This window comes from Euleptes europaea, chromosome 5, assembly GCF_029931775.1.
Source record: "Euleptes europaea isolate rEulEur1 chromosome 5, rEulEur1.hap1, whole genome shotgun sequence".
NCBI lineage: Eukaryota > Metazoa > Chordata > Lepidosauria > Squamata > Sphaerodactylidae > Euleptes > Euleptes europaea.
In genome coordinates, this window is record NC_079316.1 from 41,084,484 (window position 1) to 41,111,563 (window position 27,080).

Here is a 27,080-nt window from a genome sequence, read left to right on the forward strand (position 1 = left end):
GACAGCTGGTAGTGGATAGAGAAAGAAATGGGCAGATTGCTTTGCTTTGGGCCAGTGCTCCTATGCTTATGAGACAGTAATACCAATACTGTCCCAAATACTGACTGCAGAGAGGATAAATTCTCAAGTGATGAAGCCTGCTCTCTTCCTAGATTTATTGCTGAAAATGTGCCATTCTTGCAGTACCCAAATGCAGGAATCTGAATCCACAGCAAAACCTGCAGATCCAAGACATATGTCAAAATTTCTAATGCTTTTTGTTTCAGATTGTATGAAAGAAAAATAGAAATGAATGGGCATTCTTAGTTGCCAAGATTTTATATTTTAAAATTGTTAGATGCCAATTTTGTAGTTCCCCTTTGTCCATCTCCAGTGCAAAATGAGAGTCTGTATGTAAATGAGCATTTAGGCATACCTTAATTATAGCTTTGAACCATCTTCAAGGCAGCCATTAAATAATGAGCTATGGATAGGGTAAATACCTTATCTATACCAGGCAGCAAATATATTAAATGATAATTGTGTAAACATACTGGGAAGTGTGAGATCAACGGAGTAACAAAAGAAGACCTTATAGGAGAATATAAATCATAACTGAATAAAAATGGGTAAGTTATGTCTTTGCCTTTCCACATGGACAGACTCTCTGTTCAACTGGACTGTCTGAGAATCTACTGAATAATTCATTGAGGGGTAAAGTCATTATATTTGGCCAAGAAGAAAAGTCTTTGAAAGGTTGGAATAGTTAAGAATTTTAAATAATCTGGAAGCACTGGAAAAGATGGCGTGCTCAGTCCCCAGAATGAGGGTGGACATTTCCTTTTGGCATCACTACATAATTCAAGATGGTCCCTTCATTCTAAGAGCCCATTCCTGAAATTGCAGAGTGCAGAGTTGGCGGGGAAGAGGTGCAGTGGCGCTTCTTCCTATGCCGAATCGGGTACTCTGCAAAACAAAAAACAGCAATTTCGCGGCTTTTTTTGTTTTGTTTTACCGGGGCCTTTCACCCCATAGGGAACAGTGAGGCTGTGTCTGCTAAAAAGCAGGCACAGCACTGCTGTTCCTGGCGGCGTGGGCCAAAACAGGATAGGAAGCCACCTACCCGGCAGCTCTCCCCCTTGGAATGCCCCCTGAATGCCCCCTGTGCCGGCGCGGCCTCTCTACGCCATGGCCTGCGCCACGGAGAGCCTGTGCCGGCAGAGGGGGGAGGCACGGTCCCGTGGCGCTCTGCCGCCAGCGGGACTGGCCTCGCCGCCATCGTGTGTTTAAACACGCGATTACCCGCACTTATGCTGGCGGCGAGGTCACGCTGCCTCCTAAGAATTCAGCCCAATTTTCAGGAATGGGCTGTAAATCTGTAAGTATCCTACTCATAACAAAAGGAAGGCCTGAGGGAAAACTTGGGTAGGGAATCTGTTAGTTTGGAAGTCTTTCTTCTACTGTCTTTGTCCAAGAAGACACAAAAGGGTCAAGGTCAGTCCATTTTAAAAGATCAGGAAGAAAATCCTGGTCTAGATGGAAAAATCTGACTTCACCACAGCTTCCCATGCTAACAAGGAGATGGAACCAAGACCAGCTTCTAGGTATAACTTGGAATTTGAAATACAATTAGGTGCTTCACATATGGTATGTAGAAATCTTGATTGTAGAGATTTGATTTTAGAGTAGAGAGCAGGAAACCAAATTGGAGTTCCATGAAATAGAAAGGATCTGATTTTTGCCTTACAGACCAAGAGCGAAAGGAATAAATTGTCCTCAAGAATGAAAACAGAATCTCATAATTGCAGCTAAATGTACTCAAGAAGACAAAAATAATAAAATTTCCACTTAGGACTGCTTTTTCTTTCATTTATGAACCCTGTTCCTCTGTGGCAATGCAATAAAAGATTCTCCTCAGTTGGGTAACTTTGCCTAGAATGTCTGATGACATATAGTTGCCAAACATAAAATGTACTAAGGATAAAACAAGAACAAATCACAAGCAAATATTAAACACAGGAAAAATTAAATAGGAAGACTTCCTAATAGCTAAGAATTATTTCCTTAGCATCATAAGTCTAGCAGTGCCATTCTAAGCAGAATTACACCCTTCAAAGTTCATTGTAGGATTGTGCTGTCAGTCAATAAAGGACTAACTTAAAATTTATTGAAGTAAATCAAAGAGTTCCAATAGAATTGGATAACTATTGGTTTTATTTCATCAAAGTATTTTAGAGAAAGAAAGATACAAATCAAAGAGATCCATCTTCATTCAAACAACTTCAGAGACAGCACTAGCTGTTCAGGCCAACTTCAAGGGATGCATAACAGTGTGATCCTGCAGCAATTTCCTTCTGTAGTTTCAGCAATAAAAAGGTCAAAGTCAAAGCTTATGGTTTAAGTATGTGGGTGAAATCAAACTGCAAGAAATACCACAGACAGGGGTACAAAGATGCTGTGAAGTACTTGGGGAGGAGCAGACCAGGGGTCACGAAACTCACATTGGTACAAACAATTTTTCCGTTTGACCATCTTATTTTTATTTTCTGAACAGAGGTACACAAGTAGTCTCTGACAGTGTAAAGAGGAATTATGTGGGATTGAATCTGTGCTTTAGGATTTGGGGCTAACTAGCTCTGTTTGCTATCCATACAGCAGTCATATGAGTAATATGAAGATGTTAAAGTTGGCATCCCATTTATGGGAAGCAGGAGTCCTCCAGTTGCACATTTTGGGAGAGCAGACAATGTATGGATTTTACATGCAGGTACAGTTTCTATTCACACAAATCAGAACCTTGTTCTGTTTCATGTGAATGGAGGCTGTACTTACATGGAAGTTGTATTCGCACAATGTGGCAATCACACATTTCATGCTCCTAAATACAAGCTGCTGGTGGCTCCCACTTTGCATGAATGGAGCACCAAGAAGGCTTGTCACATAGTGTGAATTTGTACAATATGTTAACAATAAGAGGGAGAACAATTGTGGCCATTTCCATACTGCATACAATACTGTTAGTGCTTTTCAGTTTAGATTAAAAATAATAATGGGGGGGGGGACTTGATAGCATTTTATAAAATTATGCTCAGGGTGGAAAAAGTAGAAGGTTATTTCTATATCTCATAATATTAAAATGCAAGGGATCTAGAGAAGCCAATGAGCAGTAGATTCAGAATGAACAAAAGAAAAAACTTCATCATTCAGTAAGTAACTGGTGAGATTCACTGCCAATGGATTTAGTGATGGCCACTAACAAATGTAGTGATGGCTTTAAAAGGTAACTAGAGAGATTCATGGAGGAAAGTTCATGGATGGCTATTAGCTAAATGGACTAAATAGAACCTCCATGTTCAGAGACAAAAAAAAGTCTGAATGCCTGCGCTGGGGGAAACCCCAGAGGAAGGCCCTGCTTATAGCCCTTCAAAGGCTATTGCTTGGCCACTAAATGAAACAGGAAGATAAACCAGATGGTGCATTTATTTGTTTAAAAATATGTATATACTCTTGTTTCTCCTAGGCATCCTAAGACCCAAGACAAGTCTGATCCAGCAGGGTTTTTTATGTTCTTATGCTCTTACGTGTCTTCTTTTAAACATCAGTCTCCCTTCCCCCATGCATCTGTAGAAGGGCTGGGGGTAGAGCAGTTAGCAGTCATGTGGACTGTTGAAAGCTTACAGGGAATATATGAAGGGACCCTGCCTACACTCTTGCTCAGTTGGGTCAGGTAATTTCCTTAACCTTGGTTAGACTAGGTGAGGGACTACACAGCTCCACTGCTCATGAAGTCCCTAATGGGACAGTTCAGAAACTACAGTGCTTCAAGAGTCTTGAACCTGGTCTTTGGGAACTTTTACATCTTTTCTTCTGGTGTTCAGAACACATTTTTGAGTGGTTAGTTGAAAGCTGAAGGTGCTGCTTTTTTCTTTCTTTTTTTGCCAATCACGAGAATTAAACTAATGCTGTTTTAGCTTAGCTCTAATTGCTACTGTATTGAAGGAATTTGAAAGATCACCTTGGAAGCCAAATGAAACCATTTAAAATGGAAGCTCAATAAGCCTTTATCCATTTGGTTTCATGTGAACAAATGTATCATTCCCTATATTCATCCATAGACTTTTAAACAAGTTGCTATTTAAAATTCTGTTTCTCAGGTATTTTAACTCAGTAGATGCCCCAGGGGTTAGTTTTCCTGTTGACAGCAACACTATAAAATTTGTGATGAAATGTGTTTTGCTCTTTTAGTGATATGGATTGTACGCACATGTTTTATTTTGTTGATAAACTAAGTTAATACATATTTAAGTAGCTCTTTGAAGCATGTATTATTCAGCCAAAAATTTGCAAAAGACACTGGGATGGTCTTTGTACCTGAAATGTAACACTAATGTAAAATATATAGCCTACTTAAATTACAATAACCATATACAACTCAGGCTGATTTTAGTAGCTACTTCAGAAACAATGTGATGGTTTTTAAAATTTATTTCAAGTTTACCTACAGCACTTAGTTAATTCTACAAATATCACAAGTTATTTTTTGTAGTAGACAATCCACATCAAAGCAGTTTTTAAATATAACACAAAGCAGCCGAATTTAGTTCTCAAGCTATGGGAAAATATATGCTTCTGTCCTGCTACATTGCTTCCTTGACTGGATCTCCACAGAGAACATTATTGGTCCTGAGCAGGTAGGCTTTATTCAAGGGTGCTCAGCTATCAATCACTGCATGCTGCTGTATCATCTAGCTAAGAAATACATGACTGTCACAAAAGGACGCCTGTATGTGGCCTTCGTCGATCTGCAAACAGCCTTTGATTCAGTTCCCAGGAAGCGTCTATGGGAAAAATTAAGGAGGACTACAATTGACCAAAGACTCCTGTGGCTAATACAAAAGCTATACAAATCGTCAGTTGCCCAAGTCCACTGTAGTTCAGAAGGACCTGGGCATAGAGAAGGTCTAATTCCTTCTCTATTCAAAGGACAGGGATGTTAGACAGGGATGTCTGCTGGCCCCTACATTGTTTAATCTCTATATCAATGACATGGCCTCCAGATTAAATAATCAACAGTTTCATCCTCCTATGTTGGCACAAACTCCTATTCCACTCCTACTGTATGCCGACGATACACTGCTACTCTCTAGATCTCCAGTGGGTCTACATCGATTCCTGAGCACCTTTGCCGAATACTGCTGCTCAGAGGGCTTGACTATAAATTAAAGTAAATCTAAAGTGATGCAGTTTTCTAGGTCCTCATGCCAGAAGAGACATCTTTGGTGTGTAAATGGCAATCTCATTGGTCACTCAGTTTAAATATCTTGGAGTTTACTTCCAGTCCAATATCAGAAATGCATGGATCAAAGCGCTCACTGCCATAAAGGCAATAATTCGATTTTTCTGTTCCAAAGGTGGTCAATACATTCCCACTGCCATTACTGTTTTCAACAGTAAAGTAGGATCACAATTTCTATACTGTGCACCTATCTGGGTTGAAGCCTGTGGAGAATCTGTCGATTCCGTTTTGAATTTTTTTTCTCCGTAACATTACTGGAGCTGCTAACTGTGTTGCTGGGGTATCATTGCATGCTGAACTGGGCCTTAGCTCCCTTGAAGCTCTAATATGGGCTGCGACCTTTAGATTCTGGGTTAAGATCTATTTCTCCACGGAGTTAAGTGGATATTTATATCTTCTCCAGGCTGACTCTTATCAAACCCCATGGAGTAAACTGGTCGAATGTCGTATCCAGTCCTTAGGAATCTCTCTCTCTGACCTAAAACAGCACGGATCATCGGCAGCTCTCTCGTCCATCTTGGGCTGCTTGCAAAAACTGGATTTTGAGAATACTAAAACTAGAGCACGTAGAGTGTGCTCACATCTATACCTAGGTCTAAACTTGCCGCAGTCCTTCCCAATGTATTTTGATTTTTTGACAATCCCGTGATATAGACGACTTTTTATGCTGGCTAGACTGAATGCCATTCCATCAGGGAAATTAATAGGTCATTTAAATAGGGTTCCGTATTGTGAGAGAGTATGTCAGTGTGGTTCTGGCCAAATAGACACTCTTCAGCATGCCTTGTTTGGCTGTGCCTTGCTCAGCAAGGCTAGGGATAAATGGATGAAGCCTTTTATCCATGAATCTGCCTCTAGATTGGAGAATTTGAGGATTATTTTAGCTGCGGTGGATTTTAATATTACATTGGCTGTTGCCAAATTTCTTTCCCAGACAATTAAGATTAAAAAAGTATTAATTTCTTTATGAATCTGTTAGTTACTTTTTCTTTTTCTTATTTTGATCTTAGTATGACATTGTTTAGGGCCGAATTGGCCATGTGAGCAATATCATTAAAGTAAAGTATGTTCTCAAGCTATAATAGTGTAGAAGTATAGAATTACAGGGCCATCCCTGGGGGGTTCTAGGCTCTTCTCCCTCCCTCCAGACTTCTGTTTCCAAGAGACCAGCATTCCACACTGTCCCAACACAGTCAGTCTGATTCACCAAAGCCAATGGACAGTTTAGGTGCTTACACAGGGTATTCATAAGTATGTAAGCCTTCCTACAACATGGGCAAAAACTTTTATAAACACCCAGGCGAATAAAAACAAACAAACATCCAGACTGAAGTGGAAACAATGACAGTGATTACAGCCAAAATTTAAAAGTTCTTGTATACCTCATTAAAATACAATTTCGTACAATTTCAAGTGTTTTATATAATGCATTAAAAATATTGAAGAGTATTAACAATTCATGATCAAATAGAAGAGTAATTGCACATCAGGTAAATTTGCATCTGCAGCAATGATTACATTTATCTTCAAACAGACAGCTATCTGGGAGTTATTACTGATGCACGTTCAGAACTTTTTGGATTGTTTGATTTGAAGGGAAATGTAGTTTTCTTAGCCTTCCAATTCAATACATGACTGACAACACTTATGCATCTATGCCCTGTTGTTGGCCCTCCAGGTAGGGTTGCCGGCTCTGGATTAGGAAATACCTGGAGATTTTAGGGGTGGAGCCTGGAGAAGGTGGGGGTTTGGGGAGGGATCTCAGCAGGGTACAGTGTCATACAGCCCATGCTCCAAAGCAGCCATTTTCTCCAGGGGAACTGACCTCTATTGTCTGGAGATCAGTGGTAATAGTGAGAGATCTCCAGGTCCCACCTGGAGGATGGCAAACCTACCTTCAGGACAACTGATTGGCCACTGTGTGAAACAGAACGCTGGACTTGATGGACTACTGGTTTGATCCAGCAGGGCTCTTCTTATCAATATAGCTAATTCTCAACATGACCACATCTGGATATTTAAATCTACAGATTGGAGCTATGAACAGACAAGACCAATCTTTCTACAAACCTGAGAAAATCTCCAGGTTCGCAGAAAAAATTGACTTCTGCTGTGAAAGTCAGCCCAATCCTGGTCAGACATTGTCCCATGCTTATCAGGGGAAAAGGAATCTTAAAAGGAGACACAGAGTTGGGCATAATCCACATACTATTCACAAATCTTATACTGATGGCCACAATCATAGAGAGGTTTATAACAGGATTAGATAGATTCATGAGGATGTACAGAATAGATAGATGAAGACAAATTCATTCCATCAGCAACTACTAGCCACACTGAGTAAAGAGAACCTCCATATTCAAAGGCAGTGCTAGAAAGCAACATGAGGGGATGGCCTACCTCAGGGGTCGGCAAACTCATTAGTCAAAAGAGCCAAATATCAACAGTACAACGATTGAGATTTCTTTTGAGAGCCAAATTTGTTATTTAAACTATATAGGTAGGTACACTGTTTATTAACTTAATAAACTTTAATTAAAGTTTTAAGTCTTAATTAAACTATAGGTACACTGAATAAAACTTGATATCATACTTAATAGTGAAAGTCCCTGCCATTTCCCCTTCCCCGTCCGGAGTCCTCGTCTGGAGGCCTGGTCTACCACCATAAAAGCCTATTGGTAGACCTGGCCTCCGGCTGAGTCCCATTGGGAGGCCAGGTCTACCCATTGGCTTTCTTGGCAGTAGACCTGGCCTCCGGAGGCCCATAGGAGCCAATTGGTAGACCTGGCCTCTGAAGGGGGACTTTTTCCTCTCCTCGGAGTCCAGGTCTACCGCCAAGAAAGCCAGTGGGTAGACATGGCCTCCCAATGGGACTCAGCCGGAGGCCAAATCTACCAAAGGAAGCCCGCCCCGCCCAACAGCTGATAGGCGGGGGTCCCAGGAACCGCCGAGCCGCCCGCCCAGCAATCACGCGGCTAGAGGAGAGGCTTTAGCCTCCCAACCATTGAGGGCAAGGGAAAGGGGGACCCGGCCATTCTCCATGGTGGGGGGAGGGGGGACAGCGCGCCCGCTCACCCACTCTCTCTCTCTCTCAGGTGCACCGGCTCCGCAGCCCGGCTGCCGGCACGAGCAGGTGCGAGAGCAGGGGCTCCGAACCAAGTTCGGAGAGCCGCACTCAACGGGCCAAAGAGCCGCATGCGGCTCGGGAGCCACAGTTTGCAGACCCCTGGCCTACCTAAATAAAGAGCAATTAATAATGCCAAAATATGATGAAAGCTCAAGCAACTTGCTGTTGTTCTATAGGCTGATGTACACAGAACTCTTTCAGTCCCTGAAACAGGTATTGCCAAAAAAGAGGATACAGCAGCTGCTATAGACATACTGACACATACAAAATGCTCTCCTAAAAATCACTTATTTCATTTTTATTAATTGCAGACTTATATTTTCATGCTTGCAAGTTAATAATAAGAAAGAAAGAAAGAAAGAAAGAAAGAAAGAAAGAAAGAAAGAAAGAAAGAAAGAAAGAAAGAAAGAAATGACTGCATTACATTATTCCTTTAAAGCTATTCTCTAAATTGCTGGTGCCACAGATACTCAAATGTCTGTCTGGGCTGCCTGGTCATTTTCTACTGAGAGAAGGGTAATGCCATGATTAGCATCTTTTATTTTGAGTTTCTCTGCAGATTATTTGCTTCCCAGATAAATGGTTTCCTCGGCTATAAACTTAAATATTCAGTAGGTGTGATCCAAGAAAATTAATTTTCTCTTTAGACTCCCACGTTATGGACTCAGTAATATATACATATTTTTTTTAGAAAGCATAATATGTGAATAGCTTCAGTCTGCCTGAAGAAAACAAAGTGTTCCCAGTGGAAAGCTTCTGACTAATATAATTAGAAATTAGTTGGCATATCACATATCTTTGTGGCTATATATAACCCTCCCCTGAATAATTCAAATAATAAATTCTGCCCCAGTGGAAAGTGGAGCTCATTTCTCTGAATTTGTTAAATGTTTTCATTTCCAGAGACATGTGCTTAGGGATATTACTAATAAATTTTAAACCTTGCTATAATCTCTACAGGTATTACTTATGTAAATCCTTTCACTACAGGGTGAACTCATATTTCTATTATTCAGTTGCCCTTCATATTTTTTTCTCTTTTTTAGGATGCAGCCACATTTTCTTCCCTCACTTGCTTTCATTTTCATCCTAAGATTTAACTCCCCTTTCTGAAATAGAAAACACATTTAGAGCTTTTAGAATATAATCTATAATGCTGGATATACTATTGTAAAGGCTTTGAGTTGTAATCTTCTATACTCTGCATAACAACTACAGCAAGGAAAAATATAAACTCTTTTCTAAACTGGTTCTTGTAGGTTATCAGGGCTGTGTGACTATGGTCTTGGTATTTTCTTTCCTGACGTTTCGCCAGCAGCTGTGGCAGGCATCTTCAGAGGAGTAACACTGAAGGACAGTGTCTCTCAGTGTCAAGTGTGTAGGAAAAGTAATATATAGTCAGAAAGGGGGGGGTTGAGCTGAGTCATTGTCCTGCAAAAAGTATCAAAGGTAATGTGCTAATCTTTTCTAAACTGCTGTGCTTAAAACACCTATTGAACAGAGCAAGTGTGGGTTAACTGCAGTCTTGACTGGCCTACTTTTTACCCTGGTCCACAGATGGAATTTAAATTTACAAAGGAAGTATGCTACCTCAAGATCTTTTAACAGTGAACTAGGGTATAACTCATCTGCCCCAGTGGTGCATGTAAGGTTACCACTTTTATTTACAAAAATGAGGGCACCTTTAATCTGAGCTCCTCTGAGCAAATGCATTTTCTGCAAAAGGAAAGACATTTTACAAAGCAGAATGCAAAGGGTAAATTGCAGATTGCAGACCTCTTAAACTCTTAGTTCAACCTGTTCCTCTTGCATTTTAATGCCCATTCCTCCAGTTTGAAGAGATCCTTTTGGAGCTCTTCACAGTCCGATTTTGTTTTGACCACATTAAATAATTTGATGTCATCTGCAAACCTGGCTACCTCGCTGTTCACTCCCAACTCCAGGTCATTGATGAACAGGTTGAAAAGCACCGGTCCCAACACAGATCCCTGAGGGACCCCACTGCTCACATCTCTCCATTGTGAGAAGTGACCATTTATTCCTACTTCCTATTTTTCAGCCAGCTCTTAATCCATACGAGAATTTAGAGTAGTTCTTGCCCTACCGATACTGTATTGCCTTAGAACCCTGTTAGCACGCATTTTTAGTGGTACTTTGCAACCATGTCCATAGTTATTCCCACAGAAGTCTAGGCATCATATAGCTACACTGGTGTAAGGAAACATAGTTGATCTAATAGCAGATTTAGCACACTACACATGCTGGGGGATGCATTCAGATATTCCTGACCTGAAATCATCTGAGTCATGTCAGCGATATTTGAAATGACCCCACACACTCCTGACATTTTGGGACTAATGGTCAGTAATGTATCTCCTGGAATGTTGGGAGTGTTTTAGTTTGTGGGAAGTACAGGAGCTGGAAGGAGAGAGAGGAAGCAGATGCCCTGTCTCTCAGCTGTTTTGCAGCACATTATTTTCTATGAGAAGACCTGATGTCTGAACGCCAGAAAACAGGCCTATCCACCCCACCCCCAAGAAAATAATTGCCCTAGAAAACTTAAAGGGTCAATGGGCTATTGAACAGTGGTGGAAGGAGCACTGAAGGTAGATGTGTCCTCATAAGCCAGGTCTACTGCCCATAAGAAATAATGGAACATTTTCCCCCTCCTATGCTTAGACCTGGCCTCAGAGGGTAGGTCTACCACTGGGGCATGATTCCTCCGTCCCTCTCTCCCTCCCTCTCTCTCTCTCTCCCTCTCTCCCTCCCTCCCTTGCAGGGGGGAGGGAATGGCACTCAAAATAATGGTCTTAAATCCTGCAATCTGAAAGATGTATCCTAAATAGAATGCCAAACCAGAAACAATTCTCCCCAAAATTTGGAACAACAAAAAGTAAAGTATTCCTTCCTCAAAATCCAGAAATGAAATTACTCTGAAATTTTTTGAAAAGTATCCTCCCCTCACACAAACACCTGGCCCCTTGAGATGCATTCTCATTAGGGTATATGTAAAGAGAGTTTTACCAATGACCTGAAATGGCTTGATATAGTTTCAAGTGACCATTGTAACATGAGAATGACCTCTTAAACTTTTGGTTCAAGCCGTTATCTCTTGCATGTTTGCTTCCTATTCTTTCTTTCTTTTTTAACATCTGCTTTTCTTTTTTGAACTTTGTTTTCCTGGCTATACACTCAATGCTCAGTTCCCTCCCATCATCTCCCATCCTTCCCACAACATCAAATGCCCAGACTGCTATTAGCTTTAAAACTGAATTGAATTTAAATATTGAATTGAGCCAATTATAAGGAAAGGAAGAGGAAATACAAAGAAGTGGGGGAAGTGATTAGCGTGGAAAGGGGAAAGGTCGGGGATGCAGGATGGGCTGATATTTTAAATACTGGAAAGGATATTGTTAAGCAGGCAACTTTATAGCTTTTCAGAGATATGAATGGAAAAAAATTTATGAAGACAATTTACTGGAGTGGACGATCTTAATGGAAGAGCTGCTCTTATGGATTTGTAACATAATGGTGCATTCAGACACTTTAAGTTACTTTAGATACCTCTATTCCGGTTTTACATTCAGAACATGACCCACAGTAGTATACTTAAAATTGTGAATCTTCTTTTTATTTGTTTATAACAAGGCATCAATTTGTACGTTACACATCCCAAACACTATGCATGGGCATTTTATTTAAATGGTACCTTCTGGCTATTTAATTGCATATCTTAACATTATAAAGAGCTGGTGTGATTATATACCAGGTGCCAGAGACACAATAATTAGGTACCTGTTACGACCCTGTGTGATAGTTAAAGGGTGCTGTTTGCCAACAGATGGTGTTTTCAAAGGAATAATCACTTTTACAAAGATGCCAGTTTCCGGAAAGGTCTGCTAGAACAATCTGAAGTTCAGTTAATTGCCATGAAAGCCACCGACCTTTTCCAAAAGATCTTCTTGACTACTCCCAGGAAAATTTAAAGAAGTGAGCAAATTTATCCCAAAAGAGAATATTCTCATGCTTTGAGTTCAGAAGGCACAAAGTATGTACTGAGATGTTGAGTAACTCTGGCTACTCAGAGTTTCAAATCCTGTTTGGAGTTTTTCCATAGATACTGTAGAACTAGTCATAAACTAAGCTTCATAAACTCTTGTGTTTTTGCGCTGAAGCTTTTTTTTCTAACTACAGGTTCACTTTTAGAAGAGAATGAAATCTTCGCAAAAGTATCACAACTAATTGCCTCTTCCTGAGACAATGAAGGCTCAGATTGTGAACTAGCTGATGCAATGGCCACAGAGAAATACTTCTTTGTCAGTTATGTATGGGGTACACAAGGGCTCCCCAGCCTTTTTGACCCTGTGGGCACCTTTGGAATTCTGGAACACAGTGGTGGGTGCAACCAAAAAAAAAAAAAAGACTGCCACAGGAGGTGGAGCCAACCACACAGAGGAAGCCCAAGTGCAGGGGAGAAGAGGGCTGATTTAAAAAAAAATACACTGGGGAAGAGGAGAATAGTGGGAGCTGCCACTGAAACAACATAATTTTAATCTGCACTGCCAATTGGACCTCCAACAGAAGCCCTGCTGGGCAAGAACCACACCTGACCCCATCCACTTTCTAAGATCATTTGGTGAGCACCAGGGAAAAGGTTGGTGGGTGCCCTGGCACCCACAGCACCACGCTGGGAATGCCTGGTGTAGAAAAAATGGATAGAAATAATTGTTTGCCAGCTCTCGTTATATTACAAAACTGACTGGCCATAGGTTCTTGTAGGTTATCCGGGCTGTGTAACCGTGGTCTTGGAATTTTCTTTCCTGATGTTTCGCCAGCAGCTGTGGCAGGCATCTTCAGAGGAGTAACACTGAAGGACAGTGTCTCTCAGTGTCAAGTGTGTAGGAAGAGTCAGAGAGGGGTTGGGTTTGAGCTGAGTACTGTCCTGCAGAAGTAATGTGCTAATCATTGTCCTGTAAGTATCAAGATAATGTACTAATGAGGATGTGGTATGTTAACATGGAACCATTGTATCCTGAAGTGATCTGTTAATGTGTGAAATCTAAAGCTAATCTGAATGGCTATTGTTGACTGTAGCCTTTGTTAGTCTGGAGGTTTTTCAGGGCAGGAAGCCAAGCCTTATTCATTCTTAAGCTCTCTTCTTTTCTGTTAAAGTTGTGCTGATGTTTATGAATTTCAATGGCTTCTCTGTGCAATCTGACAAAATAGTTGGTAGAATTGTCCAGTCTTTCAGTGTCTTGGAATAAGACTCTGTGACCTGTTTGTGTCAGTCCATGTTCAGCCACTGCTGATTTCTCAGGTAGGCCAAGTCTGCAGTATCTTTCATGTTCTTTTATCCTTGTTTGTATGCTGCGTTTTGTGGTCCCGATGTAAACTTCTCCACAGCTGGCCATAGATTGAAGACAGAAAAAAGTACTATCTCACACAACAGGTCAATGACTTGAAGAACTCACTGTCACTGACTTAGGTGGGCCCATTTATGAAGGATCAGTGACAGCTGAAAGCCATGATAGCTGAATGTTGTGTTTGGATTCAGAGGTCAAATTCCTCTGATTTTTTTTTAAATACACTGGGAAAGAGGAATTAGAGAGTAAAACCAACACTGTGGTGGCAGCTGCCAGCCACTCTGATTATCAGAAGCTGGGGAGCAGTCAGTAGCAAGAAGGATGTTATCTGGGAACATGCCCAAGCAGTCGGCATTGAGGCTTGCTGAAATTTAATGGCACTATCCTTCAAAGATGTGCACTGTCTAAAGCTTTCCCCAGACAACATTACAACAAATGGCTTGTATTTCAAGAGTGATTGCACTCTAGTATCTCAGTATGATAATCTTGTGTGTTGAACGTTAACCCACATTAGTTTTAAAAAAAATTTAAATTTTAATTGGAAGTTATTTATCCTCATGGCAGACACTTCCTCCTAATATGACAGAAAGAGCACTGGTCCACTAAGGCTTTATATAGTTAGACCCCCCTCCTGCATGTTTCTGAAAAATGACTAAAAGTATTTGAAGGGTGTGAAGATGGGATCCACTCAGTGTGGGAAATTAAAGTTATGCTACATCTGTCATGCCAAAAATCACAACTGAGAATTTAGTTAATTTATTATCAGTGAAAAACACAATTCTCTAAGGCAGCCAGCTATCAAAGTGATTCTACAATGGCCTCAAACAGAATTGGATCCCAGTAGCCCCTTAAGTATCAAGTGCAAAGCAAATCTCCTAGACAGAGGGTTTGTTCAATTTCATATGATAATTTAACATAAATGGAAGATAATGGCAAAAATGACAGTGATTTCATTGTGTTGTAAAAATTAGCCCAAGTACTTATCTCAAATTCCTTTCTCATTCTCATTTTATTTACATGATAAATAAATGGATTGCATTAAGAATATAAAATCACTAAAGTAAGGTTTAGATTAGCTGTTAGGCCATCATTATTTCTGTATGCATTTAGTTCTTTAAATGGCAAGTTGAGTAATGAAATGTAATAAAGGTTTTATTGGGCTTTACAAATTGAGAGTTAAACTGATAAGATACACTGCATTGGGAACAGCAGCAATGGAAAGGGTATCTTTGAACAAACCTCATCTACACTATGACTAACACTATACTATACCAAAAGTAGCAACATATGCTCATATCCCTTCTCAGGAAGTAGAGCCAAGCCCCAGTAATTCTGTAACCCCCAGGGGCTACTTGCTTGGATCCTTCAGTGGCAGTGCTAACCACCAACTATCTCATCTTGCACTGCCCCCACCCCCAATTCTCAGGAGGAGGCAACGGACAAGCTAATATTTATCTATAAAAATCATACCCTACCTTTTTGACCTCATCAGGGCCACCAAGGCAGCTAACAGTTAAAAACATACACAGTAAATCACATCTTCAAAGACATTAAAAACAACACACACATACACACACATTAAAACAATTAAAACCAAAGCTAAAATACACAATCAGAACATAAAAAAAACAATCATTAAAGCAGAGGGCAGGAAGGAGGGAACACCAAGGGGATGCCAAGTTAAACAAAAATGTCTTCACCCACTAGTGGAAGATAGCAGCAGAAGGAGACTGATGGGATCTGTGCTGGCAGCGACAGACCAAGAAAGGGATCTTGGGGTGGTAGTGGATAGCTCAATGAAGATGTCAACCCAGTGTGGGGCGGCTGTGAAAAAGGCAAATTTCATGCTGGCCATAATTAGACAAGGAATAGAGAATAAAACTGCTGCTATCATACTGCACTTGTACAAATCTATGGTGAGACCATACTTGGAATACTGTTTACAGTTCTGGTCACCACACCTAAAAAAGGATACTGCAGAGCTTGAGAAGGTGCAGAAAAGAACAATCAAAATGATCAGGAGGCTAGAGCAACTGCCCTATGAGGAGCGGTTAATACGCTTAGAGCTGTTTAGCTTGGAAAGAAGGCAGTTAAGGGGAGATTTGACAGAGGTCTATAAAATTATGCATGGTATGGAGACAGTGGGCAGGGAGAACCTTCTCCCTCTCTCATAATACTAGAACGTGGGGTCATCTGCTGAAGCTGGAGGGTGAGAAATTCAAAACAGATAAAAGGAAGCATTTCTTCACACAATGCATAGTTAAATTGTGGAACTCTCTGCCTTAGGATGTGGTGATGGCTGCCAACTTGGAAGGCTTTAAGAGGGGAGTGGACATGTTCATGGAGGAGAGGGCTATTCATGGCTGCTAGTCAAAATGGATATTAGTCATGATGCATACCTATTTTCTCCAGAATCAGAGGAGCATGCTTATTATATTAGGGGCTGTGGAACATAGGAAAGGATAATGGTGCTGCAGTTATCTTCTTTGTTGGTTTCCTAGAGGCGCCTGGTTGGCCACTGTGTGAACAGACTGCTGGACTTGATGGTCCTTGGTCTGATCCAGCATGGCTTTTCTTATGTTCTTATGAAACAGGCGAGTCTCCCTGGGTTGGTGACATGACTGAGAAGGCCCTTTCCTGGGTGGCCACCTCCCTAATATCAGAAAGCAAGGGCACCGAAAGCAGAGTTTTGGAAAATTTTGTACTGGTCATGTAGGTGTGTAATTGATTAGGCAGTCCTTCAGGTATGTTGGTCCCAAGCCATATAGGACTTTAAAGGTCAACACTGGCACCTTGAATTGTGCCTGGAAACAGATTGGGAGCCAGTGTAGATGGGTCAAGGCTGTGGTGATATGATCCAACAGCCCACTCCAGTCAACATCCTGGCTACAGCAATCTGTAACAACTGACATTTCTGAACACTATTCAAGGGCAACCCCACATACAGTATATTGTAATAATCTAATCTAGATGAAACCAGGGCATGCGCCACAGTGGCAAGATTTTTTTGTCCAGGAAAGGCCACATCTGGAAAAAGGCACTCCTGGCCCCAGCTATCACCTGCTTATCCAGAAGTAGGTGTGGACCCAAGAGTTCTCCATGAAGAGTATTCATGACTACTAGTTGGGTATTCATGGCTACCCAATGAATACTTGTCATGATGCATACCTATTCTCTCCAGGATCAGAGGAGCAGGCCGAATATATTAGGTGCTGTGGAACACAGGCAGGATGGTGCTGCTGCATTTGTCTTGTTTGTGGGCTTCCTAGAGGCACCTGGTTGGCCACTGCATGAACAGACTGCTGGACTTGATGGACCTTGGTCTGATCCAGCATGGCCTTTCTTATGTTCTTATCCTGTTCCTTTAAGTGGAGTGTAACCCCATCCAGAATGGGTGACACCATAAATCCTGGGTCATACCTGCTGCTCATTGTATCCAATTGTGTAGGAATGCAGGCTTAGTCGCTAATTATCTGCATTAATTATTTTAAATTGAGTAGTAACATAACATACAAACATTCATATAAACAACAAATGTCAACAGGGGAAAAAACAACAACCAGCTCTCGACTTATTGCCATGCACCCAGCCTTGCCAAATGCTATAACTCAGTTATCCTCAGGTAACTGATGAAGTGAGCTTTGGCTCATTAAAGTTTATACTCTTGAAATTGTGGTATCTCTACTGAGAAATAGAGAACTGTGTCCACTGTTACCTAACTCACCCACTGCTAGACAAGGTTGAATGACAATTAAAATAGTAGTGCTAATCTGATGGCAAATGATATTCTGATATCTAAGAACAACCAAATAGAGGGAGAAAGAATTACCCTATGCAGATGCTACTGTGGTCACTGCTGCATTCTAGAAAATATGGATGGTTTAATTAGACCTTTAAATAATGAAACCTTTTTATCACACTGACAATGAAAATACCTGAAAGCAGTGATTATCATGAACTATGACTGGAGCATGTCTGTCTTCTGCCACACTATAATTTCAATTTGCCTACATGCATTAGCTTCAAAGACCCAGACAGATCATCTTGTTTTAATCCAGATTTGTTGTTTCTAAATTGCAAAAGAAACCCACCTATATCTTTTATGATATTTAGCATAAATCTTTATAAAATCTTTACTGCAATCTAAGATATCATTATGATATGGAAAATACATCTTTTTAAAAAAAGAAAACCTCTAAAATCATCAGCATCCCCATTATAATCCTTACATTTCTAAAAACTTCTTTGAACCAAGGTGAAAAAAATAGATGAGAAGGTGCTTAATACTAAGATAAAATGGTAAATAATTTAAGTTAGAAAAGACATTATAAAGTTAGAATATAATAGGCTGAAGGATCTGTGGGTACTGCAGGAGCTGTTTGATGTCTGAAATGATGTTTTTAATTCTTGATTGCTGGATTACCATGATTCATCTATTAATTTATTTCTTAGTGGCTCTAGTTGCACAAGATAGAAGCAAGGTGTTTTCTGATTTTTTTTGTCCACAAAGTCTTATTGCTATGGTGTATGTGGCTGGTTTTATGCTGGCTCAGAAAGAGTTATCATATTAAATTGTCTGAGCTTCAAAAGCACTAACAATTAAAGTTTCTACCGGCTTAAAACTGAATAAAATTTAATTTAAAGATGAAAGCTCTTCCAGATCTGATAAACCAGTCTCCTCAATCTTGCTCTCTGCTAATACACACATGTAGCTATATGAATTTTCTAATGAGCTATTGCATATAAAGGTATAATATGAGAAGACTTTCTATAAGTCACAGCAAAGTAAAGTTTCCAGCACTGTTTTTAGTCCATACACTTCAGTCATTTACAGAGTAGGTGCCTTTCGGCTGTTATGTTTTCTCTTTTCAGTTTACTCAGGAGCAAGTTCCACATTATTCAAAATAAATAACTTAACTCATGATGCTCCAAACAGGTGCTGGATTTTGCTAGGTGTGAAACCAGACCTGGCCGTACCCATGACACTTGCCTCTCCTGGAACTTCCTCTGCACCTTACTTTGAATGCTGCCAGTGCGGCAAGGGAAAAGGGTGCTTGGAGTGGCTAAATGGTTTGAGCAGACAGCATTGGAACCAATGAAAGAAACATATACTTCAAATATGCAGCATTTTGTATTTGAGTTTTCCTTGCCCATACACTGCACTTTTAGAACGATCAATCAAATTATTCTGAAACTTACACTGAATCAGACCCTTGGTCCATCAAAGTCAGTATTGTCTACTCAGACAAGGAAAGCTCAAATACAAGGAAAGCTCAAATACAAGGAAAGCTCAAATACAAAGTGCTGCATATTTGAAGTATATGTTTCTTTCATTGGTTCTCAGGCAGAGGTCTTGCACATCACCTACTTGCCTAGTCCCTTTAACTGGAGATGCCAGGGATTGAACCTGGGACCTTCTGCATGCCAAGCAGATGCTCTACAAACTGAGCCACAGCCCCTCCCCAGTTTTGATAAAAGTATAGTAAGTAAGTGCCTGGTTTGATGTCATAGGTGTATCTGTTATTATCATTATAGTGCTCAAAACTGTAGTCACAAGAGCAGGAAAGAAAGAAAGAAAGAAAGAAAGAAAGAAAGAAAGAAAGAAAGAGAGAGAGAGAGAGAGAGAGAGAGAGAGAGAGAGAGAGAGAGAGAGAGAGAGAGAGAGAGAGAGAGAGAGAGAGAGAGAGAGAGAGAGAGAGAGAGAGAGAGAGAGAGAGAGAGAGAGAGAGAGAGAGAGAGAGAGAGAGAGAGAGAGAGAGAGAGAGAGAGAGAAAGAGAGAAAGAAAGAAAGAAAGAAAGAAAGAAAGAAAGAAAGAAAGAAAGAAAGAAAGAAAGGTAAATACCTGGTCAAGCTTCCAATGGAATTCTGCAGGACGGAAAGTATCCGCTTGATCAAAATCTTTACGCAACAGGAACACAAGTCGACAATTGTGTACATAAAGAGCATAGTGGTGCCGATTCATTTCTAAAAAATAAATATATACATATAGAAAAGATGAAAAAGTATCTCAGTATAGCTGTATAAATCAGAAATCAAAGTATGCTTCCCATTTATTTATCTCAATTCTAAAGTGATATTCATCTAAATCCATGGCAGTGATTTAAAATCAGAAGTACCTTTAGGTAGCTCTTATTACTGAATATATAACATTTTCAATACCAAGTTTTATTTATCCCTCCAAACTGGGAAGAAGGAAATGAAGGTATTAAATAAAGTGGATTTACCTGTCTTATCTGAATTACACAGAATAGTTTCTTTCTCTGCTCTTAATCCAGGACTTGGGCCATGTTTCATCCACATAGTAATGGTGAATTGATCAGTTAAATTCTTTGGTACAATTCCATCCGGGATTTTGGCTCCTTGCTTTCCATCAAATTTAAAAATCATGTCATTACTGTCTATCAAAAGGCCAGCTGTCCAGTTAGTTGCTGCACTGGGAGTGGGTAACAAGTCAATGGCACCTGACGATGCTCCTGCAGATGATATATAATGAACAAACTAATTAGATGCTAATGAGAAATCTGTTCTCTTAAATTCACTGCGAAATTACTTTGACATACCTAATCCCTTTCATTTATTACTAATGCTACCTTTGTTCTCAGTTCTTGAATGCTGAAGAAAACATACTATTCTAAATATAAATATATGCATGGTCTAAAGGTGGTAAGGAATAGTTTATTACTGTGTATACATAACCACAGAAGATTGATCCCATATGACTTCTTTGGTGGGAGGAGCCATAACTCAGTGTAACCGTACATTGTTTGCATACAGAAGATCCCACATGTCTTCAGTAAAAGAATCTCAGGCAGGAGCATTCTGTACCAGTTGTAGTTTCCAGACACTCTCTCTGAGGGCATCCCAACATACAGTGCATACCATTAATCTAATCTAGATTTTACCAGAGAATGCACCCCAATGGCAAGATCTGTTTTTACCTAGGAAAGGCTGCAGCTGGGTCACTGGACAAAGCTAATGAAAAGTGCTCCTGGCTACTGCTCCACTTGCTTATCCAACAAAAGGCCCAGGTCTAGCAGCATCCTCAATCTGCAAACCTGTTCCTTTAGATGGCATGCAACCCCATGTAGAACAGGAGACACTTCAATAGTTGGGTCCATTCTTCTGCCTGCTAGTAAAACCTCTGTCTTGTCAGGATTAAGACTCAGTTCTTAGCCCTCATCCATTCCAAAACTGTCTCCTGGCACTTCAAGGTTTCCACAACCTCTCTGGAATCTACTGGAAGAATCTCTGGATGTAGATTTCATGTGGATTTTAAAAAGCATGAGGGGGGATGATGGAAAACATGGAGGGGGAGGAGAGGAGCACCTGGCCCTCCCTTTCTCAAGGCTGCCACTGGAAAGAGCATTAGGGAGCCCAGGAAATGCAACACAGCTTACAGTGGGGCCAGAAAGACTGACATGTGTCCACAGCTACAGGTCAACGCAACCATGTTTTCTTCATTATGAAACCTATGCAGTCACACAGGGAAGAATAGTAAGGTGAATTACTATAGGAAGAAAGGTGGGTATGAGTTGCAATGAAATAAAGATTGCATCACCACTTTTCCAGTATTGACTTCCTTAACTGTGTCAGTGTCCTTGCCGTAGTGTTTTGGAAAGGTGAATTAGGGTGACCATGTTACCACTTTACAAACTGCATCAATGGAAAGTCTGTGTCTGAAGACAGCTGAAGTCACCCGTGCCTGCATAAAATAAATAGTAGTAGAGGACAGCCAACTTGCATGAGGGTTTTTTTTTTTGGGGGGGGTAACAGAAGAAAGCACAGAGGCTGGTCTGAGCCAAGGACCTGTGATAACCTCTGAAAGCCTCTAAAAGCCCTTCTGTAAAAGGAAATATAATGAACCCTGAAGACCCTGTGTGCATAACTTTAAGAAGAGGGTCAGTAGCTGATGGTGGAGCAAAGGAAACCTCTAGCAAAATAGCTATTTGCAGCAGTGGCTCACCATTCTCACTACAGGAAATGTTCCCCTATATTATCATCTCGTGATGGTTCCAATGCCCAATCCAGTTTTGACTTGGTGTTGTGGGTAGGAAAATAATAAGGGACCAGGTCTGGGTAAACAGCCTGGTTCAGTTCTATAGCAGGTGGGAGGTCAGGGTCACAGTCCAAGGAAGCAGAGGTTGTCTGTCAGTTTCATGACTCAGTCTGTCAGTTTCATGACTCAGATCCATAAAGAACAGAGCAGGACAGCCAGTCATATTGTAGACCAGGATTGTGAGTGGGTGAGTGGGGTCCAGACAGTGGGTCAAAGGCTGATTGCTTGGCTGATTTGGGGGGAAGAAAGCCCCAGAACCATATCCATGGTGTCAGATTCCCGGAGTCCTGGGAAGAGGGGCGGGGGGTCTTTAAACCCCTCTGCCCTGCCTGCGCAGACAGCGCAGAGGGGATTGACAACCCACCGCCCCTCTTCCCGGGAGTACCAGGAAGAGGGGAGGGGGTCTGCCCCCCACGCCTTCACAGGCTTCCCTGAAAGCGCGCGGGGGGCCCTTTAATCTGTGTAAAGAGATCTGTTTAAAGAGCCCCCCGCGCGCCTTCATGGAAGCCCCGTGAAGGCCCGCAGGGGGCTCTTTAAAGACCCCCGCCCCCTTCCAGACTCTTTGAAGTGGTGAACGCCACCTGGGCAGGCGGCGCCCAGCACTTCAAAGACCCGGCTGAATTTTTCCCTGAACTCCGGATCTCCCGCCGAATTTCGAGGATCCGAAGCGGGGGAGTTCGGACTTCGGCACGGCCCGAATTTAAAAGGGCCGAAACTTGCCGAAGCCGAACTTTACCAAAAAAATTTTTCAACAGTCCTAGTAGTGATCCCACTGCAGAATTTTCATCCCCATGCACTTTTTTTATATTGTGCATTTGGGGCCATATTAAAGCCAGCAGGACAGTGGTTTTCTCAAACAGAAAGAAATAGTATTAAAAATAAGAGGCAATCTTCCTTTTTATTTTACTGATGAAAAAATGGAAAAAAACAGAGCTTGATCTCTCTCACTGTCCGCAGACACTGAACTAAGAAACAGGTACTTCTCCCCATCCCCCTTCAAAAGGGGAAGAAATTAGCTTGCACAGGGAGAGGGGAGTTCCTGGAGGATTTCTAGAGTCTTCTAAATATCTTCTAAACTCTTTATAGCTGCCCTTTGCACACATGGAACTCATATGATACTGCACAGGTTCCACAACAATGAAACTTGAGGAACCCCATAGGCCAGAGGATAAGAGAAAGAGCAGTAGTCCTTCAGCACAACCTTAGCAAACCTACCTTCCAGTTAAGTTAGACCAAATCACTGCAAAACATTGTTTTCCAGTACCAACTTCCAAGCATAGTCCAGAAGGATACAATGACTGATGGTACTAAAAGATGCTGAGAGGTCCAGAGGTATCCATAGGGTCACATACCCTCCACCCATCTCCCACTACAGTTCATCTGCCAGGGTGAACAATGCTATTTCAGTCTCGTAAGCAGGCCTGAAACCAGAATGGATAGGATCCAAACAATCTGCTTCATCCAAAGAGTTGCCCATCCTCAATTTGTTCAATTGCCTTGCTTTAAAATGGCACATTTCACCATCGTTGATGTTGTTCAATCACCTTGCTCAAGAATGGTACATTTCATACAAGATTATAGTTATTCAAATTTCCTGTGTGCAGGAAACTCCATTAGGAGTGGAAGTGCCATCATTTGTTTCAGGGCTGGGCTAATCATCCTCTCTTAAGGAGGCACTTATTGCCTCCTAGACAGTCAACTAGTTCCCCCCCCCACCGCCACTGTCTGGCAGATTTAAGCAACCAGGAAGGCCAAGGGTCATACCAGCAGTTGGTATGCCTCAGACTTCAACAAATATGTACAAACCCTAAAAATCAATTTATATTTTAAGGTCTATTTTAATTCCAAAACAAAAATGTTCAGTTCAGTTCAAACCTGTGTAATGATTGATCCACAACTGTGCTTAAAGTTCTCTACTTCTCTGGGTTGTGCTGATTGGGCAGTATTCATAATGCTACATGAGTACATCTGATGAGTACACCTTTAAAGCCTGGACCCCTCCATAATTTGCAACCTTCAGAGAATGCACCAGGCCCTACTTCCCATTGAACTGCAGCCATGATGAAGCCACAACTTCAGCATGTCTTTGAAAGCAGCACAGGATGATAAGGTCATTGGCTCAAAAAGTAGTAATGTCTTCAGTTGTGCTGCATCATAGGTATTATAGAAGCAACACAGAGGTGAATTGGGTCTGGTAATTCCATGGATATCTAGCACCAAAATCTGGCCATACAGTTTTTTCAACAGTTCTCCAGCTGTGTTCCCCCCTCACCTATTGTTCATTTTCACTTCAAGAAACAAAAGCAAAGAACAAAAAGTTCCTTGAGAGAAAATTCATAGAGTTTGAAATGTTGTACTTACTTTACCTTAATATTTAAATTCCTGTGATTTCAAGCTCTGGGGTTGATAGGAAACACGTACTTTCTGAACTGTTCTTAATTATACATTACCTTGAGTACCTTTTGTCCCACAAGCAATTATTTCTCACTAATGAGTCAACATCCCGTAATCACATGGATGACACTTTGAAAGAAATAACGAATGTTTTTCTGTGCAAAGAATGTGTTCATCAAATCATTATGCATAATAAGGACATTTCTGAAAAAGTGAGCCAGCAGTAACAGCAAATACAGCATTAGGTCAACAACTGGTTGCAAAGCAGTGGTCAACAACTGTTGTTCCACTGTTCAGATACAGCCCAGAATATAAGAACTGTCTTCTATTTCTTCCAACAATCCACTTTCGAACAGACAGATTGGGAAGAGCTAGTTACGATACTTGGAAGAGTTGAAGGGTTTCAGAAACTCCATTCATTTAATTTATTATGGAAAATTTCAGGAAATGTTGAGGTTTCCTGGCAATTGTCAATATTTTGGGAAGCTTGCTAACAATGTCAGACTCTGACTTTGGTTTTTTAAAATGTCATGAACTACTCAACACGTTAGGCTAATGACCAAACTCTACTCTCATTTCCATAATGAACTGGTAAACACCGACATTCACCAAGGCATATCTGTAAATGCCTTAAATAAGCTTATTGATTTCTGTTATTTACTGGCATCCATCAAGAATTTCCAGGTGCATTCAACAAATGATCAATTCCAATCACTTACTAGTAAATATCGTTATTCAAAGACAAGCTGAAAAATTCACAGAATAAAAATAAATGAAAAATCCAAATCTATACCACATAATTTTTGTAGAGACTTTTCAGAATATGTCTCACGATCACAGCCCTTTCCAATGTAGTTGGTCTGCAGTTCAATAACGGTCTGAATGGAAGAAACTGGTCCATCACAAGTCTCCAGATGAATGCTGGGAAATAAAGGTATACTCCCAGAGCCAGGCTTATACTCAATACGTTTATTCCAATCTGAAAAGGGGAAAAAAATCAAGAAATGTATCATATTGTGAGCATAGCTATAACGTAATTTCCATCAGAGAAGAATTCTTCACATCTGCATGTTTAATTCCCCAAATGAGCTCATTTGTGGATACCTAAATCAGAAAACTGGAGCCATGAACAAATAAGACAGCTCTTTCTACAAACCTGAGAAATCCAAGGTTTGCAGAAAAATCTGAAATCTTAAAAAAGAAAATCAAGGATTAACCCCCAAATTAATCGAAGCAGAGCCTGTAACTTTAAGAAATGAATGATCTCTCACTGAGAGTTGTGGCTGTTGTTACTCAACCACAACTGTATTATCAGACTTCGAGCCTTGAGTTCTGTTAGTAAAAGGAAGGGGGAGTGGGCAGATATATATTGGGCAGCCCTTTTCAGGACTGTTTTGTGCTTTGACAGAGGACTTAATGGGGCCAGGCCTGGCAGCAACAACTGGGTGACTTGCTGCCATGTGACTTGCACGACTCACCCAGGTATGGCTGCTTGCAACTGTTCAACAGCAGCTACTCCACAAAAGCCAGTGTGGTGTAGTGGTTAGAGTTTTAGACTGTGTTCTGGGAGACCCAGGTTCAAATTCCCCATGAGCATGGAAGCTTGCTGGGTGACCTCAGGCCAGCCACTCTCTACCAGCCTAATCTACATCATGGGGTTCTTGTAAGGATACAATGGAAGAGAGGAGAATGATATAAGATGCTTTGGGTCCCCATTGCAGAGAAAGGTGGGGTATAAATGAAGTAAAGAAATAATAAATGTAGTTGAAGATAGGGGGTAGGGTTGCCAACTGCCAGGTACTAGCTGGAGATCTCCTGCTATTACCGCTGATCACCAGCTAACAGAGATCAGTTCACCTTGAGAAAATGGCTGCTTTGGCAATTGGCCTCTATGGCATTGAAGTCCCTCCCCTCTCCAAATCCTGCCCTCCTCAGGCTCTGCCCCAAAAATCTCTCGCCGGTGGCAAAGAGGGACCTGGCAACCCTAATGTGGGGGGGGGGATAAAAGGTAGGTTGTTTGGTTGGTGGGTGAGAAGGAGAAAAGGAAGCAGGGAAAAATGCGGATGAGGAGCTGCCAGGAGGAGGAAAAGAGGAAATAGTTGTGAGGGGAATACAGGGGGAAGGGAGATGCCACCTGAAAGTTATTGAGGGTCCCAACCATGCAACTGTACTCAGCCCAGCAGCAGCCAGCACCATGCAACTGGGCCTGGCCTGACAACCAACACTGAGCAACTCAGCCAGAGTTTTCCCTGGGATAGGTTGCCAGGGAAAAGGGAAGGAGGAAAAGCTGGAAGACAGATGGGCAGGCAAAGGTAGATTGGCTAGTGGGTGGGGCAGACTATGGGGGCTTTCAGGGAAGGGAAAGAAGAAACAGTTGGGGAGAGGAAAATTAGATGCCTCCACAAGTCCTTGCTTGTTTTAGATATTTTGCAAGGAGAGAGAGAGTGACAGAGAGACAGAGAGTATCCAACAAAATAGCCATACAGAAAGAGAAGCAATATCTGCCTTAAAAGTAAATCAATAATGTCTGTAGTTCGAGGAGAATACATTTGCTTACTAAATAAATAGGTCAATATAGATATCAAACACACTGAGATAGGATTGTTGGGGGCAGTCAAAAATAACAAAGAGTGGGTTGCATAATGAAGAATTATGCTTGATTCCTATTGCACCCAATATATATTAGTATTGAACTAGACATGTTCTTATAGATACATGGGTAAGGACTCAAAATAACTCCATATGCCTATCTCCTTTCTTCTCATTTGCTTCCCTGTAAAAATTCACCTTTTTCATGAAACCCTTGGCTTAACCTATTAATGTTCAACTTTTATGAGGTCTAAGTGTGCATGTAACTGTACTTG

General features: G+C 41.1%; 1 protein-coding gene across 1 annotated transcript in view; it reads right to left on the minus strand.

Annotated features, from left to right (window-relative positions):
• Positions 1 to 27,080, minus strand: part of CLSTN2 (calsyntenin 2) — a 451,209-nt gene that overhangs the window by 44,395 nt on the left and 379,734 nt on the right. Inside the window, exons 6-8 of the mRNA XM_056849471.1 lie at positions 25,010 to 25,195; positions 19,991 to 20,239; positions 19,609 to 19,730 (exon numbers count right to left, since the gene is read on the minus strand). Coding sequence (XP_056705449.1) covers positions 19,609 to 19,730; positions 19,991 to 20,239; positions 25,010 to 25,195 — 557 coding nt within the window. The remainder of the gene's footprint in view (positions 1 to 19,608; positions 19,731 to 19,990; positions 20,240 to 25,009; positions 25,196 to 27,080) is intronic.